This window comes from Quercus robur, chromosome 9, assembly GCF_932294415.1.
Source record: "Quercus robur chromosome 9, dhQueRobu3.1, whole genome shotgun sequence".
NCBI lineage: Eukaryota > Viridiplantae > Streptophyta > Magnoliopsida > Fagales > Fagaceae > Quercus > Quercus robur.
Window position 1 is genome coordinate 14,043,702 of NC_065542.1, and position 22,845 is coordinate 14,066,546.

Genomic DNA, 22,845 nt, shown 5'->3' on the forward strand with positions numbered 1-22,845 from the left:
GCGGGTGGTGAAGAAGTCACGCATCTTCTTCCAAGAACTCGATAATGGGGCCTTCTCTCTGTGCTATCTTTGGTACGGAGCCCGTCAGCTGAACATTCTGAACCATCCTAAGGTAAGTTTTGCGGGCCTTTTTGGATGACCCAGTAGTCGCTGTTCCTCTTATGATCATCCTTATGTCCCCTATAGGGGGTCTAGGACGTTCATTATCCCGTCAGGGGTGTTGCTCTTGAAGGGGTGGATCTGCTCTCTCCTTGCTGAGGAACTTCGTCAATTTCCCTTGTCTAATAAGGACCTTAATCTGCTACTTTAAGTCATAGCAATCGGCTGTGTCATGACCGTGGTCACGGTGGAAGCGGCAATATTTGTTTCTAGATTGCTTGTTGGGGTCTCCCTTCAACTTTCTGGGGAATGTCAGAGCCCTCTCATCCTTGATTTGCATTAGGACTTGATCTATCAGGGTGGTTAATGGAGTGAAGCTTGTAAACCTTCCTCCTAGGGGTTTAGAGCGCCTTTCATCCCTCTAGTCCCCTGTTCTTGCCTTCTTCCGCCCTTGGTCCTGCCGTGTGTCTTCCTGTCTCTCCCTTTTCCTGGGTTTTTCCTCCCGAGCCAGCAGCACGTCTTCAGCATTCATGTACTTGGTGGCCCTATAGAGTACTTCCGACATGGTCTTTGGGTCGTTCTTGTACAAGGAGAACAAAAACTTACCCTTTAGTAATCCATTCATGAAGGCTGCTACAAGTATTTTGTCGCCGACTTCATCGATCGAGAGTGCTTCCTTATTGAAGTAAGTTATGTAGGATCTCAGTGTCTCGTCCTCTCGCTGTTTGATGCTCATCAAGCATGCTGTGGACTTCTTATACCTATATCCCCCGATGAAGTGCATAGTAAACTGAACGCTCAGCTCCTTGAAAATGCTGATGGAGTTGGGCGTCAGTCGGCTGAACCACACCCTTGCAGGGCCCTTTCAGCGTCGTAGGGAAGGCCTTACACATGATTTCATCTGCTACTCCTTGAAGGTGCATCAAGGTCTTGAAGGTCTCTAGGTGATCTAAAGGGTCCTTGACTCCGTCATAACTATCTGTGGCATGCGAAACTTATGCGGTAGGGGGAAGGAATTGATGGAGGCAGTGAACGGTGAGTCAGTTCGGTTAACAAGATCGTCAAGATCACTGGACACTCACCCCTTGAGGGCATTCATCATAACCTCCATCAGTTCCTTTATTGCCTGCATCTCCACAACAATATGTGGTGGAGCCGTATCCATGAGGGATGGGAGGCTCATATTTTGTCGCTCCGGTTTGCTTAGAGTGTTGCTACCTTCCGGTCTCTCTCGGTCTCGTCATTCAACGCTAGTACCTTCTTGGTCTTCTTCCTAGGTGCCATGTCCCGCATTCCTTTGGCGTAACTGCTCTTCCAAATCGTGGTTCTATTTAGTGAGGCATTCCACGGCCGCGGCAAGGGTCTGCACTTGTCTCTCAAGGGCCGTCGCATGTGGTTCGTCTCCCTGAACGTTGTTGGTGGTCGCCATCAATCGAGTAAGTACCATGCAACTCTTTGTCCGAGAAGTGTTTGCTATGACTTACGAATCTACTATGATGTTGGTTTCCCACAGACGACGCCAACTAATGATGCCGAATAAGTCACCAGTGAGCCACACGATTCTTACACACTCAAAACGACACCTGCACAATAAAAAGAGAAGACCTAGCAGAGAGCACCGGTGTAGCGCCGGCCAAATACCCTCCGAAGGTCAAGTTAGAACTTCTCATAACTCTAAAGTGCTAGAGTGGGGTCAATTATGCGTACCTTGATTTGCGAGGGTATTGGTGCTTTTATAATAGTAGGGGATTGACCTCTCTTCCTTGGTTTAGAAGTCTTTTCCTTATAGGAGTTTCTTTGGACATATTTGGCGGAATCCTTTCCTTATAAGAATCCCTTTGAGTAACACCAAACATGAAGGGCGAGACTTTTCCTTATATATGCAATCGTGGGTGGCAAGCAAACCGCTATTAGGACCGTCAGCTTATTGCACTCCCTTCAACTTTATAGGTGTCAGTTTATTGATTGCGTCAACCTTTTGGTGCGACCTGCCGACTCCCTTCACTATCCCTATCAGATCTCCTCTTGTCGACAAGTACCAATGGAAGCTTACAGTTTTACCTATAATTGTCAACTTACAATAGAAGCTGAAGGTTTTACCTGTAATCGTCAACTTATGCCTGCTTATGCCTTAATATGATTAAACACTATTTTTATCCATATCAACCACCAAGTAGCTTCATGCTACAGCTCTCCGAATCCCCAGACCTGTACTTAGATTCGGTCTTTTGCATTGACCCATCAGACACATGGATTGTGTCTCAATTACGTTTCTTGATTTCTCTAACAAAAGGAATAGCTAGCCTAAATTTTACAATTTAAAAAATAATATTCATCTTGAAAGCTAGCTAGAGACTTCACTTTCATGACTCGACTGTGTGGATGCTATTGGTAATGGGATTACATTTTAGATAGTATGTACTCCACACTCCATCCAAGTTTCTTATTATGAATCTTGAAAGAGTTAAGGTTCGAATTTTCTCAATAAAAAGAGTTAAGGTTCGAATTTTCCTTCACTTGTTGTAAGAGGAAAAAAAAAAAAAAACTAATTATTTAGTTATAAAATTGATGATTTTTTTTTTCTAACTAATTTGAAGAATAAGAGAAATAGAAAAGATTCATTATCCATAATCTCAAAATTGTTAACTCTTGGGACTGTATTCATAAAAATAAATAATAATAATAAAAAATTCAAAAGAAAAGAAAGCAAAGCTCTTGGACTGTTATGGTCACCAATTCAATGTTCATTTGACACATAACTATGCACACACCATCATTTGATGGTATAGGTCTCACAATTGTTTAATCCATTTAATTAAGCTCAATATTAATTTGATTATTATTAGTTGCCTCCAAAGCTGTGCTTGTGACTGAGATGTCCATTACACTAGAGTCTTTAATGGCACCTTTACCTACTTCCATGTTTGTCTCCCCCTTTTTTCTTGAAAAAACTCCTCATAGCCACTAACTTACTATGAACCCTTTTCACTTCTTACTTTATGAAATAAAATTTCTTTTAGAATGTGATGTCAAGTACGGAGGTACTTAAAGATTAGGGGGAAAAGTAAAAGGAAAGAACTTTACACTTTGTTTAAAGAAGGGACATTCTACTTCTGAGGTGTTCAATGAAATAATGAAGACTGATAGGTGGCATGGCTTGTTTAGAGGTAATTTGGTTAATAAGGTATTGATCCTATTTGGGTACCTTTTAATTCTAGAGCTATGTTTTAGTGTTTTACAATGGTGTTTTTTGTGGTGCTTGATTGGTTCTTTGGTTTGCATTTTGCTGTGTTTATTTGTTGGTTTACTTAGTTGATTTAGACATTGATTCTCATGTTGGTTGGTTAGGTTGCTTATACATTCTTCAACTGTGTCCTTTTTGTTTATGCCTTGTAGCCATGAACTTTAGGATGAAGTTAGGCATATATGCTCAGGCTAGGTGTTTTATATTTTACTGTTTTACTTTAACTCTTTATTGATATGATTAAATGGATTGAAAATCAGTGTATATATAGATGCATGATGTATAATTCAGTTGAGCAATTATATCTTTGAAGATTTTCTGTCAAATCTCTCTCTCACTCTATTTTTGTGAGTTTGTTCTAGATCCCTGGGGTAGCACAGCTGGGTGGGGACAGGGTCATTAGTTTGAGTCCCTCCTTTTCCCTTTTCCCCCTTCCCTTGGGACCAAAACTTACTAAAAAATTAATTAAAAAAAGCTTTACGTTCCCACCATTTTGTATTTTTTTAAATATCTTTATCTTTTCAAAAGTTGTTTTCTGTCTAAAGTTGCATGTTAGTTGTTATGATACTTTCATAGTTAATATGCAAGTTCTATGTTTTTTGCAAGCTGCATGTTAGTTGTTATGATACTTTCATAGTTAATATGCAAATTCTATGTTTCTGTCTAAAGCTGCATGACTATGTTGGAAATTATGAATGTTTATAATTGCAAGTCCTAGTTGTATTGTTAATGTCTGCCTGCTATCAATGGTTTATTAACATGATTGCATGCGTGTTAGATATGCAGCAATTGCCAAATATGGATCTTGGATCTGCGGTTGGTACACAGTTGACGCAACAGCCAGCTCATCGATCCACGACGTTGTGGGAGACACCTACCGTCGGTCAGGTACGTAGTTGTACTGAACTTAGGACATGTCGAAATCATTTCTTTTTCTTTCTGTAGGGTTCTTTGATTATTTGTAAATAGATGTTGGAAGCAGAATTTTAGGTAGGGTTCTTTTGGTTTAGGCAAAATTTTATTTAATCCAAAGAAAAAATGGTATGAAGCAGAAATAATCGTGAATTTAAAATGATGATTTCATTAACAGCATCAAGTCTTATTTCCAGATATATTGAAACTACTAATGCTACAAAAAATATTAAACATCAGTAGTGGCTAATGAAAAGGTATATTCAAAGTCAGTAGATCTCATTTAAAAGTTATAGTAATCAATTAAAAAGAATCCGCTACCATTATTTTTCCAAATGTGCACACACAAATAGGCATGGCTACACATAAGACAACTAACTTTGATTCCTGATTCCCTACTCCATTTGGCATAGTGAGTCACTTTGTTCATTCATTTCAAAACATAATGCCCATCACTTTAGTGCTAATTTTAAACAATGTCATTGATCTTAAATTGATCCTATCTGCTATTAAGGTAGAGTGAATAACCAGTTAACATCATAACTAACATATTGCAAAATGTTCGTAACTAACTAGTTAACCTACTGTTTCTTGCATATTATTATTATGTAGCATTCTTATAGTTATTTTGTGTGTGGGTAGTGCCAGGTGTGCTAAAGTGCAGGCGCCAATCTTGCTAGTAACCCTGGCATGGGCTAGACCCACAGATTGCCCATTACATAGCTGAGGCGGGTTTTGAAGGGTTATTTAAGGTTCCAAACATGGAAGTTGATCACGCATTGATCACAACACTGGTTGAGTGTTGGCGTTTGGAGACACACACATTCCACTTATCGCATGGAGAGATGGGTATCACCTTACAAGACATTGAGGTGATGCTAGGGGTTCCTGTTGATGGGTTGTCAGTGACTAGGAGTGTGAAGCTGGAGTGGCCTGCATTGTGTCGTGATTTACTAGGTCATCTTCCTCTAGACCCAGTACCGCATCCCCATGAAAACATGTTTATCCATGCTAGGGCGAGGTTAAGAGTTAGTTGGTTAAAGGAACAGTTTAGAGGTCCCCTACCTGCAGATGCTACTAATGAGGTAGTGCAGCAACATGCGCGCTATCACATGCTGGTGTGGTTGGCATCCATTCTGTTTATGGATAAGTCGGTAGACCGGGTGTCGGTGATACCTCTACAGTTCCTAAACCCAATTAGTAATGCGAAGAGGTACAGTTGGGGTAGTGGAGCATTAGCCTAGCTATACAGGCACCTATGCAAGCCATCAGAGATGAAGGTGAAGCAGATTGGAGAAGCACTGATGTTGGTGCAACTGTGGGGGTATTCGAGGTTCCCAGTTATATGCCCTGTTACGAGACCACCACAACTGCCGGTGGAGGTAGGTCTCCTCACCAGGAGGTATGTTATTTGATTAATTACTTTGATACATTTGTCATGCCATTTGTCATTCACCATGCATGTGTATCAAAACAACATAAATAATTCAAGCTTTTTATTTTTTTTTATTTGTTTCTTCTTGTCTTTTCCCATTGTACTAATAATAAAAGATATTTGTTTTTTCTTCTTTCGGTGCTGTAACAAAATTAATGAGGAATAGGTATGAGAATAGACTCTTGTCTAGCAATTGATACAAGTTCTTGCAGTAAAGCAAGTGATATGGACAATGAGTAGAAAATTACATAAGTATTTGAAAAGTATAAGAATAGAATTATCGAAACACAGAAACTTTTAAGGGGAAAAAGGCAGAGCTACACATACCATATTTCTCAATATTGTCAAAGAGCTTCACTATATCATTCTTCAATGTAACAATCTGCTAATGATAACCATATGTAAGATATGGAATATTGAAGTATACACAGGTAGATGACACATCCACATTACAAGCAACAAACATTAGCAAAGACAACTATAGATAAGAGTAAGATTTCATACAAATATTACATATATACACATGTAGGTATACACTCTTTTGTATTATATGCAAGTGCACCAGGATACCAGCAAACAGTAAAGGCATGAACAAAATGGAAGTATATATAGGGTCTGTTTGGATAGAACTTATTTTACTGAAACTGAAAACTGAAAACACTGTAGCAAAATAAATTTTAAATGTGTGAATAGTACTGTGGGACCCATTTTTAATGAAAAAGTTGATAAAAAGTGGAGTTTGTGAGTCCGTGAACAGTGCACTTATGCACTGTTCACAGTTGAAAAGTCAACAAAACCGGCTCTAAAAAAAAAAAAAAAATCTGAAAACGCGCAAAGTTGAAAACGTGAACGTAGACGTGCTATCCAAACTGCACCATAATGGAAAATTAGAGCCCCATTTATGAGCAGTCTTCCAGCCTTAGTTGCTGTAACGAGTCATTTAAGTTCAGCTTGGATGAGGAATAGGGCATGGATGGGTACTACAGGGGGATCAATTAAAATTTACCCCCGCAGGCAGTGGTAGTATTGTCCCTCAATTCACCCAAAAAGGCTATTAAATTCTTCTCAACACCAACATTATTAAAATAGGGGGGAAAAGAAAAAAGTATACAAACCTAAAAAAGGTTCCATTTAGAATTTTCAAATTCAAGAACATAAGCACTGATTAAAATCAGTACGCACAGTATTTGTTAAGAACATGGCTGCAACTAACAATATAGGGAAAATTGCCAAATTAGTTGAAGCTAGTAGTTTTTTTATTGGAAGTTGGAACTAATACTTTCAAATAGGGTCATTACCATTGCTGGTCCCACTGAAGTAATACTTTCAAATAATCATTGAGAAATGATAACTTCAAACTACACTACCATTCTGTTAAGAACACATGAGAAGAATCACCATGTAACTACCTAAGCACCATGGAAATAATCAAATGCCAGTTTTATGAATTTTGGTAAAGCACCATCTTATCAAAATTTCACGGACATACTTATAAACATTTCCCTACACATAATGATGTTGACTTCATTGGAAGATGACTACTAGATTTATAAAAGTTGTGGCAGATAAAATACCTCATGGAATAGCAATCTAGAAACTTTTAAAAGCAACACCTTGATGCAGCACAAAATACTCTGAAAAAAAACATTTTGCAAAAAAACAAAGAACCTAAGAATCAACACCAAGCAGGATAGAAACCTAAAAATCATCAACTAGGGTGCCTAGAATCAATACTAAGGTATCAGAAAATTTCCAATAGAAATTTAATTATCAATAACTTGTCACCATAGGAGTACAATAGCTCTATAGACTACTAGGATAAATCCTAACTCAAATTGATGTGGGCCAAAATCCAATCTTTGAATTTTTTTAAGAAAAAAATAATCATGACTCTAGGAAATTAATTAAAATATTAATAACTTAGATAGCTAAAAAAGACGTAAAATAAAATCCAATGGACTAATGGTAAAATACAATTGACACTTAAAATTAAATAAAACTTATTACAATAAAGTTTTATTGACTCTGAGTCACAACTACTCCCGGAGGTAAGTAAACACAAAAAGACTTGATCAACAATAAATAGTACAATATTAGATTGTTGACTCAGAGCAGTGGCGTCAGAATTGAAACTGATACACGTGAAAGGCTAGAAACAAAGCAATCATCAATCACACAGTCTACACACATGACTCTACACCATGTCCAGTCAAACAAAAATTCAAATTTCACAAATATCCTAATATAATTTAATTTAATTAAACCCATCACTACTGTCAAGCATCAAATCAACTTTATCACATGCTTAGAAAATATCTAAGACTCGGAGCAAACACTAACAAATATGACAAACGTCCTAATCTAATAAAATAATCAAGAAGGAAAGGTCAACAATAAAACAGTATATACAAACCAAATTCTGCAGCCAAACACGAAATTCAACGTTTTCAAATAAAGTTCACAGTTTTAACCGATACCATTAAACACAAACCCAGTTTTGCCAAAACTTTGCGCCTAGTAAAAGCAATTGCCGATAAAGTGTTTTTAACCATCACAAAATTCTTTTCACCGTCAATCATAAATGTAAATTAAAATATATAAAATTTACTTTAGGATTATTAGATATATTTCAAAATTTTACTTTTGTGGTAATGTAAAATGAACCATACACAAATCTAAAAATAAGCAATATTAACACAAAATAAGTAATAGGCAATACAATAAATATACACTGCATATATAAAAGAAATCTACAATATAATTAAAATTCAAAGATCAAATGCGTGAAGAATGAATTATTCAGATCAAGTCTTGTGTTTGACACAATCTCCTTAAAGCAGATTTCATCCCTCACACAATCACTATAGTGCTTTGAAACTCACGGACGTCTGTCTTCTAAGATAAAATGATCTATAGTACGAAAATGAAGCACATAAGGTTGTGCTCTACAAACTACTCAATGTCTCTTTCTCTCTCTTTGACACAAAATGAATGACCAAAAGTTCTCACTTTTTTTGAGTTTTTTTTTTTTATTTGAGTTTTTTGTTTTTTTTAAAAAAAAATCTTTTTCATGAATGAGGAACAATAAAATTATATGTAACTTAAAATTGAAACAATGTTTCAAAGATAACTACGGTATATAGACTTACTAACTCAAAATAAAATAATAAAATATTATTATAAATTGGATAAGTGGGCCTAGTCCACACATGTCTAAACCCCAACTTAATATCCAGCCCAAACTCATATTCTCTATCATTTCCAATGTGAGACTCAAGGATTTTCATCACTTATAATAATATCTTCAAGTGAATATAGAAAATATCAATTTCTTATTCGCTCCATACTATTTTTCCAACATTGGGTAAGTGAGGAAAAGACAAGTATTAGGAAAGAAAAGAAAACAAAATTGAGAATGATGTTTGTTCTCCTCAACCCAACCATGAGATGGCATGTTATTTCAACGCAGGAATCTTAAGTGGGTGTTTGGTATTGTTGTTTAAACAACTGTTTTCAGTATTTAAATAACATTACACTTATTTTCACACACTTTTTCACCTATACATATTTTCACAAAACAACAACAATATTGCTAGAAATCTCTTTCTAAACAGGCCTTAATACAATAATTGAACAATGTGCTCCATTTCAACCCAAAAAAAAAATCACATAAGTGGATAGAACAACCTCATCAATTTAGAATTCTGAGCCCGAATTCTTCTTGGCTTTCGAAACCTTCACAAGCGGCGCTTGTGCCTATGCTATGCCTATGGCCTATAGAGTAGGCCCAGACCTAAAAGACTAGCTTGATTGAGAGAGTACTAAGATAAATTTTGGAGCTAGTTTTGATTTTTTTTTTCCCTTCAAAATTTTATTAAAATAATTTTGGTAAAATAAAATTTTGGTCTTGAATTTCACTAAGAATTTGTTTTTCTTTAAAAATCTTTTTTTTTCACCCCTAAACTTTGTTTGTAAAGAGTTTCTTTAATAGTTTTTTAAAAAATAAAGATTAAAAAAAAGGCGAAAAACACATTTTAGTCCCTACATTTTCAGGCGATTCTCATTTTAGTCCCTAAATTTTATTTTTACCGTTTTTAGTCCCTATCCTGAAAAACACTTTTTATTTTGGTCCCTGCCGTTACATCAGAAACGGAAATTGCATAGCTGGTAAACGACATGCACTGTTGGCCTGACGTGGCCATTAAAATAATAATAAAAAATGTCATGTCAGCATTTAAATTAAAAAATTAATTTATTAATTTTAACTAAATAAAAAAAATTAAAAACATAATTAAAAACTAAAAATCATATGAATTGAGATCTAAATGTGTCTTGAACAAGAACAACAAGAACACAAACCCAAAAATTAAAAAAACAAACAAAAAAAAGAAGAAGGTATTTTTCACTATTTATCCACCTGACACTTCTTCTATTAACTAAAACTAGAACCGGATAATAAAAAAACTCTCCTTCCCCGAAAACTCATCTCTCAAAAACGTTAGTCCCCAAAAACCATCTCCCCTAACACTATTGAAAAAACAATCATTAGCGTAAAAGAAAAACCCAAACTGAAAAACCCTTTTGAACCCATAGCTAACGCATCAATTTCTGGGTTTGGATCGTCAAATCCGTAGATCTCAGTCTCTCTATCCTTCCTCATTCTCGAATCGAAGCTTAGATTTTTTTTATTTTTTTATTTTTTGTGGAGAACCAAACGATCCTCACTCTCAGATCGGCATGGAGCTTAGATCAGTATGGATTGTGAGATATCTCCATTGAGTGAAACGAAAAATAAATCAGTAAGTTATGGTTTGGGTAAGTGATTGTTCTGATTTGGTATTTGTTGGGTGGTGGATTTCTGGGTTGATCTGAGCATGACCGGAGCTGGGTGTGTGCTGTGATGTGTGCGTGGGTTTGGATCGGTGGGTTTCTCAGTAGGATTCTAGGTTGATCTGGGCGTGACCGAAATTGGGTGTGTGCTGTGATGTGTGTGTGGGTTTGGATCGGCGGAGATCGGAGTGGGTTTGAACTAATGCTTTGATGAGTTTTTTTTTTTTTTTTTTTTTTTTAATTTCTGGGTTTGTGTTCTTGGATTTGAGCTTGTGTTCTTGTTGTTCTTGTTCAAGATATACTTAGATCTTAATTCATATAATTTTTAGTTTTAAATTCTGTTTTTTAATTTTTTTTATTTAGTTAAAATTAATAAATTAATTTTTTTAATCTAAATGCTGAGGCATTTTTTATTATTATTTTAATGGTCACGTCAGGCCAACAGTGCATGCCATTTGCCAGCTATGCAATTTCCGTTTCTGATGTAACAGCAGGGACCAAAATAAAAAGTGTTTTTCAGGATAGGGACTAAAAACGGTAAAAATAAAATTTAGGGACTAAAATGGGAATCTCCTGAAAATGTAGGGACTAAAATGTGTTTTTCGCCTAAAAAAAATCGATAGTTTAGGGATAAAAAAACTTTTGCTAAAGTTTAAGAACATAAATAAAACATTTTTAATAGTTTAGGGATAAAAATAAAATTTTTAATAGTTTAGGGATGAAAAATGAGCTTCTTAAAGTTTAGAAATGAAATACAAATATTTGGTAAAGTTTAGAGACTAAAATAGTATTTTACCCAAATAAGTTATTTTAGGAAAAACTTTTTGTTAAAAAAAAGACAAAAAAAAAAAAAAAAAATCAAAACTAGATCGTTTTGTAGTAACTAACAACACAAATATAACGAAGACTAAAGAGAGGATTGAAATGAACAACGTAAAACTATATGAATGAATTAAATTTAATAATGTGCTCATTTAGTTAATTTAATTAAACATCTAAGATACAATAATTAAACAATTATACCTGAATTTGATCATTTCCATAATTATTTATTATTATTGAGGAGGGCAAGTTATTAATAGTTTAATACAGTAATTATATATATATATATATATATATATATATATATATATATTTATATATATAACTGAAACCTTTGAAACTCTCACAATTTTTCACGTTAGCACAATATTTAAATAAAATTATTTTTGTTTAGTCCAAACTTATTAACAAAGAGTGAAACTCTATCTCTCTAACAAATCTAACTTAAACTTTAACTCTTCATTATCATTTTTTTAAACAAAATTATTTTTGTTTAATCCAAACTTAACAACGAGTGAAACTCTATCTCTCTAATAAGTCTAACTTAAACTCAAACTCAAAAATTGATGATTTATCTCTAAATTTGCTAGGTTAATCATGAATACTATAAAAGCAGAGCAAACTCCAATATATTTTTTTTAAAAGCTGAGTAGAGATATGAGCTATTCTTATGTTATTTTCTTCTCCTCTACTTAATTTGTTATATATATATATATATATATATATATATTTATGGTTTTTCATGTATTTTTAAAAAAGTAATTTTTGTACATGAACCACCAACTCTGTTTAGCCGTTTTTTACAAGATAAAAAAGCTTGCAATAATTGAAATTATTCTTTCGAATGTAACTCATATTTCTCTTATATTTATCTATTGTTCAATCATATATATTTTGTTTTGTTTCAATAATTTCTAAGCAATGAATCATCTGATTTTTTAATATTTTTTAGTCTTTCAAAAGTTTTAATATATGAATTTTTGAGTTATTTTTTTACAGTATCTGAAATTGTATGACAATTTTTTTTTAAGTCATTGCACGTTCAAGCAATGACTTCTTCATCAAATTATAACTCAAATTTAAGTCATACAAGAGCAAATCATGTAATGGTGTAATTTCTTAAATTTTTTATAAAATTATTTTAGTCTACCTCACAAATAGGTAAGTTTCCGTGTATAGTACGGGTTAGTGACTAGTTAAGAATAATAATGAATAATAAAAAAAAGAATAATAATTTTACAAGCTCAAGTCACCACCAATAGTAAAAATATTTGCCCTTGACATTACCATGAGAGCAATGCTAGAGACACAAAAAAATTTCACAACTTTTGCTACAACTAACTATCATGTGACTAGTTATGAGTAGTGGAGGTGTGGACCTACCATTTGACATCTATCATTCACAATTTGCCATGTGACAAGTTGTGACAATAATTGTGGAATTTTTTTGGAGTTGTGCTAGGACCACCAAAAATGGCACAACTTTGTGCCACAACTCGCCACATGGCGAGTTGTGACTGGTGAAGAAGTGTCTATGGGTCATGTGAGGATATTTCTTCACTAGTCAAAACTCGCCACATGGCGAGTTGTGGCACAAGGTTATGCCATTTTCGGTGGTCCCAGTAGGGCTTTAAGAATTTGTTTAAGAAAGTCATTAAAAAATTTTAATAAAAAAAAAAAACTTGAATATATCGAGTTACCGATCAAAAAAAAAAAAAAAAAATTTAATACATGAAATTTTACAATTTCCTTCTACAAGTATTCAAATTTTAAATTGTTATATGATAGTTCATTATAAGTATCTATTGCCAATGTGGGTAGCTATGAGCCTGTAATCATTTTATTTTGTTAAGTTTATCTAACATTTTTATTTTTATTCAGTTTTTATTATCTATTTGTTATTATTTTTATGAAAATATTTTAAACTAAATGACTAAACTAAACTCATTGGTTTTGTATTAATTATTGGCATACACAACCACACTCATTCATATATAAAATTATACACTAGTGTCTACTTAACCAATCAAATGCTTGGACAATCACTAACTTAATGTTTTTTTTTCTTGAATTTTACTAACTTAATAACAAAAAAGTTATCATAACATGATAACAATATACACACATGTAACAAACCATATCTATTTCCTAATTATTAAATTATATATATATTTATATTATAATATACACACAAACATTCTTATACATCATAATTCACATAAATAATATTATAACAAAAAGTAATGCACGCAATCAATATTAGATATACTTACACATATAATATAAGTTTATAAAAAAATAGTGACACTTACAATTTACAAACACTTACTTTTTATTCTTAAAATGGAAAATACTTATAATAAGAGTGCGTAAAATTTAAGTTAAGGTGTGCATATATATTTTTAAGGAAAAAATTATAATATTAAACTAAAAAAAAAATTTATATATAATTTTTTTTTTTTTTGGTGCGAAATAATGAAACGCCTAGAATAGTGTAGGCTACACTGTGTAGCGCCATTCAACCAAAAAAAAAAAGAAAAAAAAGAAAAAGAATAGTGTAGCGCCGCCTATGGGTCCCAGCAGTTTCGATTTTTTTTGTCCTGACATTTTCCTTACCATGAGGCCATGACGTCTTACTGTTACACGACATTCCGGTGTAGTCAGTTTCGTATCGTACGGCCGATATTTTCCGTACCGATGGCTGAAACAGTACAGAAAAATCCTCACTCCGTACGGATTTAAATCTCGACAGTACCGGAAGCGTTCCGGCTGTACCGGCCGAAATACCGGATTTCGGCCGGAAAATAGATCCTGGCCCAAACAGAAACGCAGATTTCTTTGTAGTTTTTCACTCACCTAAGATAATTTCCCAACAAATTTCATGATCTGATGCATCTTTCATGTATCTCGGTCTCTTTCTACTTAGCTTTCCATTTTTCTTCGTTGTCACTGCTTCCTTTGATGTTCTTCTTCTTCTTCGGTTTTTTATTTTTTATTTTTTTATTTTTTATTTTATTATTATTATTTTTTTTATGTCTTTACTGTTTTTCAAAGATTTTGAGTTTTGCTTTGGGTGCCCATGTGTTGACTGACCAAAGGTAAGGAGTTGACTGACTTTTTGAAATTTGAAATTAGATGAGACTCAGTGGAGGTAAACATGTGGAGGAGATAAAATGAAGGTAAAAATAAAGGAGGATAAATTGCAAAAGTAAAAAAAGGATGAGTGGGGGTGAAGAAAAAAAAAGGTTACGTATCGAAATATACTTGAGACAACTGACATTATCTTAACATTCAGTGAAAAGAGAAGTACTAAGCTCCACTTTTATGTATCCTTGGAAGCTCCCAGTTTTTATATATGTCAGTCCGTTTGATGATTTGATCTTATTCTGTTCCACTTCTTTTGGAAAACATACATACAATACATACATGCCACTGAATCTAATCCATTCCAAATGTTCAAGAAAAGATTTTTAACTTTTACATGCAAATAAGACCCGCTCCAAATTTGGAACTTGCAGTTTCCGTTGACTTCTTCTTGGTCCAGAAGTAGAGAACATACCTCTTTTTCAGATTAGAAATTGTTTGTTTTTACATTTTTTTTTTTTTCGTTTTCAGAGAGAGTTTTGGTATCTGGGTATTGCATATTTGGTTGAGATTTAGCTTAGAAATTGACTGAAATGGCTGTTCAAGAATCAAGTTGCATGCGATATAAATTGTGGGGTCATGCACAAAGTCAGTCTGACATTTTTGCATTTGATCATACGTGTGGCGCTTTATTAGATTCATATCAATGTATGCTTTTACAGTTCTTTGCACTGAGAATTTGTGAATTTCTGGTTTTTCGAGGTTTACCTTGGAATCTTACTGAGATGGTTATGGAAGTGACATTTCTTGAAAATAGTCGAATAATTTCTTCTGTTAATATCAAGATTTATGAGTATTGCAATAGATACAAAGTATCATATTTGGCTAGATTCTGCTTTCTATTTGAATTCTGGCTTCTTCTCTTAAGAAGTTCTAGAAAAATAAGAACAAAGGAGGAAAAAAAGAGTCTTTATTGTTAGTTAGTATTAGTTGAACTCCCCAACCCTTACATTTCTTGATTTTGAATGTTCTGTTACTTTATTATGCCTTATAATCTATTTATAGCTGCAACAACTTTATTTGCTTATCTCCCTAGCACTTGTTATACGCTTACTATTTGTATCATGATATTGCATTGAATGAATGATAACTTCAGAAACACAGTTTAAATTAATTAATTGGTTTTTTCTAACCAGGGTATTTCTTTTCTTGCATCTAGATGTTGCAATAATATGGCATCAGCTAGGGAATTTCATTAACATAGAGCCCTTGGAAAAGTATAACAACAAGATTTTCTCTTGCTGAGCAGCAAAAATGGCTTTGGCTTCTCCTGTAAAAGTGGGTCTAGGCTCAATTGCTTTTGCAATCTTCTGGGTATTGGCGGTTTGCTCAGCTGTTCCATTTCTACCGGTTGGGAGGACTGAAGGGTCCCTCCTGGGGGGCATGCTAATGGTCATATTTCAAGTCATAACTGCAGATCAAGCATATGATGCAATTGATCTTCAAATCCTTGGTCTTCTATTTGGGACCATGGTTGTCAGTGTATATCTTGAAAGGGCAGATATGTTCAAGTACTTGGGAAAGTTGCTCTCATGGAAGAGTAGAGGGGCAAAGGATTTAATATGTCGAGTCTGCCTGATTTCTGCCATTTCAAGTGCTTTTTTTACTAATGATACCTCTTGTGTAGTTTTGACTGAATTTGTCTTGAAAATTGCAAGGCAGCATAATCTCCCACCTCATCCTTTCCTTCTTGCCCTGGCCTCTAGTGCAAATATTGGGTCGGCAGCAACTCCAATTGGCAACCCCCAAAACTTGGTTATAGCCGTTCAGAGCAAGATATCTTTTAGGCATTTTCTAAAAGGAATTCTCCCTGCAATGATCATGGGTGTAATTGTCAATGCCCTACTTCTTCTATGTATGTACTGGAAGTTGTTATCTATTGAAAAGGATGAGGAAGATGCAGCTGTAGAACTTCTTGCAGAGGAGGAAGTGAATTCTCATCGTTTTTCACCAGCCACAATGTCACATTTTAAATCCTTCAATTCTCCGGAATGGAACTCTAGATGGGAAGTTATGGCTGTGCAAAGCTCTCCTGGCATGAGTGTTCCGATGGGACAGGTTGAGAACCTTAGGAACCGATCAATTCCAAGTGCGAATGAAATCCAAGGGGTTCCTAGTGGCACATTGGAGTCTGCAAGAAATTCTAATGCACCAAAAGAGGCAGCAAATGATGTATCTTCTCAGGTAAAGGAGGAAACAATCCCTTCAAAGGGAGTGGCATCATTGGATAGACTAAGAGATGTACTTTCTGGACTGTCTTCAGAAGGAAAAGATAATTTGACCACGAGATGGAAAAAAATATTGTGGAAATCAGGTGTTTACCTCGTTACTATAGGAATGTTGATTGCTTTGCTTCTGGATCTAAATATGTCGTGGACTGCAATTACTGCTGCGCTAGCTCTTATGGTTCTTGATTTCAGGGATGTTAGGACAAGCCTTGAAAAGGTATAATTTGCAAGCACGTTGCTTTCTACCTTTAAATTATTTTTTTTTCCCTATCAAAAAACTGTAAATCATAACTTGTAGGTGATTATGACCATTGATTGCATGTTGGAGAGTTTACCATATGTCAAGTTTATCTCTCTTCTTTGCCAGGTCTCCTATTCTCTGTTAGTTTTCTTTTGTGGAATGTTTATCACAGTTGAAGGCTTTAACAAAACTGGAATCCCAAGTACTCTATGGGACTTTATGGAGCCCTATTCAAAAATCGATCATGTTAGTGGGATAGCAATTCTCGCCATTGTCATACTTGTCATGTCAAATTTGGCTTCAAATGTACCAACTGGTATGTTGATGGATTTCTTCCATATATATATATAGATATATATATATATATATATATATATATATTTTTTTTTTTTTCCTTCTATTATCTGTTTCATAATTTTTTTTTTTTTGGATATGTCAGATGAAATTAGCTTTTTGGACTAACACTTGTTTGTAAGTCCGTTTTAAACAACTTTTTTCCTTATTGAATAAAACGAGTTTCCCAAGCTTTCTTGTTAGAATTTCAAGCTGTACAGAGACTAATTCAACATTGGGATGCATATAAGTTTGTTGCGCTGTCTTTAGATTTCTGGGGAATATGTTACTGTATAATTTGGACTTTGCATACAGATTATCTCTTCGGGATATCATAGTATTCCCAGTTTTTATTTTTTAATTGCATATTTCTGGTTTTCACTTCTTCTCAAGATCCTTTCTCTACTTGAGACAAACTGACATTAACCTTTCTCAAGATTCTTCCCAATTTCACTTCTCAAAAAAAATACTTGAGACAACTGACATTAACCTTTCTCATGCATGTTAAAATCTTACTCAAGCTAATAGTACACCACCATTTTACTGAACAGGTCTTTCAGTCTAAGAAGTGTCTTTCACTTCACTTTGTACACAAAGTGGCACCCTTCTGGGTCATTTCTCAAAGTCTCGGGATAATTGCAACGACAACAGCATTTCTCACCATGTTGTTGTTTTCAATTGAAATTTTGTAAAACCATAAACAATTTTTGGATATGCTTAACCCCTCAGAATTCTGCCATAGCATTCAATTAAACAACAAACATTCTGCAGTTTGTGCTAGAAGGAAAGTTTCCTTTCAGTAACAAGGGATTTTTATACCAGTAATGATAACTGTGAGTTGACAAGGCTCTCAGTTATCCATGGCCCTTGTGTACATAATATAGGAACAAGGGATGCTCTTGCACTGAATCTGTGAGATTGTTTTTCATAAATGAGCTGGTAGTCTGGTACTGTGGTTTAATCTTTCTTTCTGCATCTCTGATTAAGAATTGTTTTTCTTTCATGTACAACAACAAGAACAACGAACAAAGCCTTAGTCCCAAAATTTTGGGGTCACCTATGGATCCTTAATAGACTAGTTAGGTTTTTCTTTTATATAAAAAGTATCTAATGATTTTGGGGAAACATCTCTAAGTTGATGTTGTATTCCGTTTGTTATGAACATTCTTGAGGTTCATGTCAATGTTCATTTCTTTCATTTCGTTTTTTTCCCCGACATTTTGTTGATTTATGATAAATTGTTTGTCTGCTGTAAGCCATTATTCGGCATCATAAAGGCCATTTTAAAACTATTTACATGAGAGTTCCTATAACGCATGTTAATATTGTGTAGTTCTCTTTCTTGGAGCACGAGTGGCAGCATCGGCAGCTGCAGTTTCTGCAGCTGATGAGAAGAAGGCATGGCTAATCTTAGCTTGGGTCAGCACAGTAGCTGGGAACCTCTCATTATTGGGATCAGCTGCCAACATAATCGTGTGTGAGCAGGCTCGCCGAGCTCCCCAACTTGAGTACAATTTATCCTTTTGGAGCCATCTCAAATTTGGAGTCCCCTCGACTCTTATAGTCACTGCCATTGGTTTGACACTTATAAGATGATGTTGATGCTCTTACACATGACACACAATGTTTTTATGTAATAAATTTTGTAGAGGAAGATTGTTTCAACATTTGAGCAGTTCAAAGTTGACAAATGTTGTTTTTCTCTTAATCTCTATTTAATCATAACGTTTTTCAATAGTTGCTGAGTGATTATTTCAAATAGACATCCACAGAACAATGGGGTGAACTGTGCATCACTTGCCTGTTTATACTATTAGTTTGACCAGCTCATGTTTGTTCAATTCTTCCTTTTCTTTTATTGCAAAAGAATTCTACTCTCTCTCTCTCTCTCTCTCTCTCTCTCTCTTTTTTAGTCTACCAAAATAAGGATGTACATCTCATAAATAGACATGCATGTTTGTCGGAAATGAAAAACAAAATAAATATATCAAACAGGTCAGAGTTTAGAAAGAAGAAGCCTTTCTGAATTCAAACTACTATAATTATATATTCAAATCCCAATTCGATCTACTAATACTATTCAAGCCTTAGTCACTTATATTTTGAGAAATCTAGACAAATTATAGTTTGTTTATTTTATAGTACCTAATTATATGATGTCAATTTGAAATGTTCATTGTTGTAAGATAACATTTAACCATATTCAAGAATTGATAGCCTAGAGTCCTATAGTTTATAGCTCAACTAGTACTTTTTAATGTTTTTAATGAATGTATTCAGTGTTTAAATCTCACTTGCCCGTTGGACTATCAAATTATAAAAAATAAATTTAAAATTGATAAACACAGTTAACATTAGTCATTCAATTTGTTTAAAACTTTAGTATACCAACAATGTGTGTACCAATTACTATTGTTTAGGATTTAGTATTGGCAACTTCTATATGAAAAATTATGTGTCAAAAGAGTTGAATTTAATGTTATTAAGTTTTTTTTTGGCAACTATAGTTTGTTTATTTTATAGTACCTAATTATATGAGGTCAATTTGAAATGTTCATTGTTGTAAGATAACATTTAACCATATTCAAGAATTGATAGCCTAGAGTCCTATAGTTTATAGCTCAACTAGTACTTTTTAATGTTTTTAATGAATGTATTCAGTGTTTAAATCTCACTTGCCCGTTGGACTATCAAATTATAAAAAATAAATTTAAAATTGATAAACACAGTTAACATTAGTCATTCAATTTGTTTAAAACTTTAGTATACCAACAATGTGTGTACCAATTACTATTGTTTAGGATTTAGTATTGGCAACTTCTATATGAAAAATTATGTGTCAAAAGAGTTGAATTTAATGTTATTAAGTTATTTGTTTAATTCTTTTTTTTTTTTTTTTTTTTTTTTTTTTTTTTTTTTGAGAATCTAGTTAGGTAAGAGTTTGTGTAATGAATTGCATCAAGGAGTTAAAGTTCTTGAGGCCTTCACAAGCAAAGTTAGGACTCGATTGAGCAATCGTTGAAGTCAGGCAAAAATTTACATGATTTTCATTTAACCATCGCTCAAGTAAATTACATAGCTATTAGTCTTTAACTTGACTCAAAAATTGATTGAAGTGATGATTCTTAACCTACCTTTAAATGCCCTCTGAGACACTAATTTTAAGATAAGATATTTGCTATACAAAGTAGATCTAAAGACTAAATGTGCCTTTCTTCTTCTTCTAAACAAAAAACTTCCCATGTTGGTTCAATGTTAAGAACCCAACTTGTGAGCCTGAATTGATTCCATTGAAACCATAGAAATTGTCACCCTCTATTAGTAAGCTCTCGGACCTACTATAGTTCATAATTGGTGTGGACGAGTTCGTTTGTGTAGAAGAAGTCTAGAGTTCAAATCCTCATGCTACTTTATTCTTTATTTTAATGGGTTTAGATTGTGGTGACATATTTGTGATTGCTTCATTATTGTGGTAGCAAACTATTATTGTTTGATTCTGTATATAGGTGAGAGTCAATCCACTAATTAGAACACTAAAAGAGTCAAAATCAGTTTTTTCAACTGTCACCACTAATATATGTATTGGTTAAGTATCACTGATAGTACTAATAACATTTAAATTATTTACATCGCAGTGACTGTTTTAATCTAATATTAAGGATAAGAAAGAAATAGTAAAGTTTATAGAATACATATGGCTTTTGTTAGATTATTAATATTAGAGGAAAGGCTTTGGTGTGGTGGTCACTTCACAAGTATAACTGTTTGTGGGGTGTGGGAGGCAAGGGTCGGAGTTCGAGTCTCCAGGAGGGAGTTTCACATACATATACACTTAGATTAGGTTAGAGTAGAAATTATATCTTGTATAAAAAAAGTTAATAATCAATAAATTTTCAACATGAAGTTGTGTCACGTGACACAATTCTTTTATATTTTTTTTATGAACAAAAAAATGGATAGGGTGTGAACTGACATAAAATAAATCATTTTTAGTTGCAATTATAATAATAAATTTAGAATATGACATTCTTCCTCATATTTTGTTGCTTTAATAACAATTGACACAAAAACCATAAAAATTAAATATTTTTGAATTTACTAAAATTAATCTTAACCATTTAAATGTTCTAACTCCCTTATGTAATTAGAAAAATTACTAATAAAATAAATATTTTTATTTTATTATATTAATTATTTTAAGCATAATGAAATTTTAATATCAATTTTCTATGATTTATATGTGAAACAATTGATTTTTTTTTTTTTGTGAGAAAAAATTAATTTGAAATATAGTATTCTTGATCAAATTTAGTTGTTTTTGAAACAATTGAAATAGTGTCCAACAAAAAAAAAAAAAAAAAAAAAAAAAAAAAAAAAAAAAAAAAAAACAGTAACACACAACAAAAAAATGTAAAAAAAAAAAAAAAATATATATATATATATATATATATATTAAGGATATTTTCATTTTTAGTAAGCATGAAACATGCCTATCTATATTAACTGCTATATCATGTAATTTTCAATTCGTAAAAACACACACTTTTTTACAAGGAAAATTATTGATTTTTTTTTTTATTTTTTTTATATCAATAGTTAGGGGTGAGGATTTGAACCCTCGATTTCTATGTTGGAAACACAATAAGGTATCAATCAATTAAACTACAAAATTCTTGGCGAAAATTATTGAAATATTGGAGAAAACTGATAATAAATTACACCACATTGTGCAAGAATTTAGCTAATTTATATAATCAGATAGAACTGAAGTTTCCCAAAGGTTAAAACTTGAAATTTATTTGTGCTCCAATAGAATCCAATTTATAAACACAAAAGAAGAAATTCATAAGGAAAATAACAATAGATAGTAGTAGAATATATCATAAAGCTAGATTCTATACTAGAGTAACTTTGTAAAATATCGATTGGTGATGAGGAATAGTCCGACTGATAAGTTATAATATTCCTGATTCATCATTTTCTTGATTCAAAGAGCAAATGAAGCTCAATATTGCAAACAATGAGATTCGGATACTTGGGGTCTATTTGGATACAGCTTATTGCTGAAAATTGAAAACACTGTAGCAAAATAATTTTTAAATGTGTGAATAGTACCGTGGGACTCAGTTTTAAAATTATATTTGCTAAATTCTATACTTGTGGGTTTGCGGGTCCCTTGAACATGGGACCCACAAAAAAATTGCAGACGCGCAAAGCAATGCAAACGCATTGCTATCAAAACCCAGTCTTGATACGAAAATGATGTAACATGGTAAAATCATAGAATTTTTAAGGAGCCAAGTTAAATATATCAATAATTTTTATCTTCACAAAATAAAACAAATGTATAATTTATACATAAAGTAAGTCTTAATGTGATTTATTATTATTATTATTATTATTATTATTATTATTATTATTGTAAGGACACAAAAATTAAACAGCCCAAGCCTACTTAGAGTAGTGAGGTTTATGCAGCTCAACTAGGCCCAAATCAATAGATATTTGTAAGAGAGTGGGTTAAACAAAAAATCAATAGATATTTGTAAGAGAGTGG

General features: G+C 33.3%; 1 protein-coding gene across 11 annotated transcripts in view; it reads left to right on the forward strand.

Moving 5' to 3' along the window:
* The window catches only part of LOC126699718 (silicon efflux transporter LSI2-like), an 88,143-nt gene that overhangs the window by 48,555 nt on the left and 16,743 nt on the right, over positions 1 to 22,845 (forward strand). For 2 of the 11 annotated variants that reach the window (XM_050397666.1, XM_050397672.1), the window contains exons 2-4: positions 15,646 to 16,931; positions 17,082 to 17,271; positions 18,622 to 19,136. The exons of 1 other annotated variant lie outside the window; for it this stretch is intronic. In XM_050397666.1, coding sequence (XP_050253623.1) covers positions 15,741 to 16,931; positions 17,082 to 17,271; positions 18,622 to 18,884 — 1,644 coding nt within the window. In that variant the 5' untranslated portion in view covers positions 15,646 to 15,740 and the 3' untranslated portion in view covers positions 18,885 to 19,136. Of the gene's footprint in view, positions 1 to 14,588; positions 14,889 to 15,622; positions 16,932 to 17,081; positions 17,272 to 17,394; positions 17,779 to 18,621; positions 19,137 to 22,845 lie in introns of those variants that run through there. 8 more of the 11 variants (XM_050397668.1, XM_050397671.1, XM_050397678.1 and 5 more) reach the window with 8 other exon arrangements.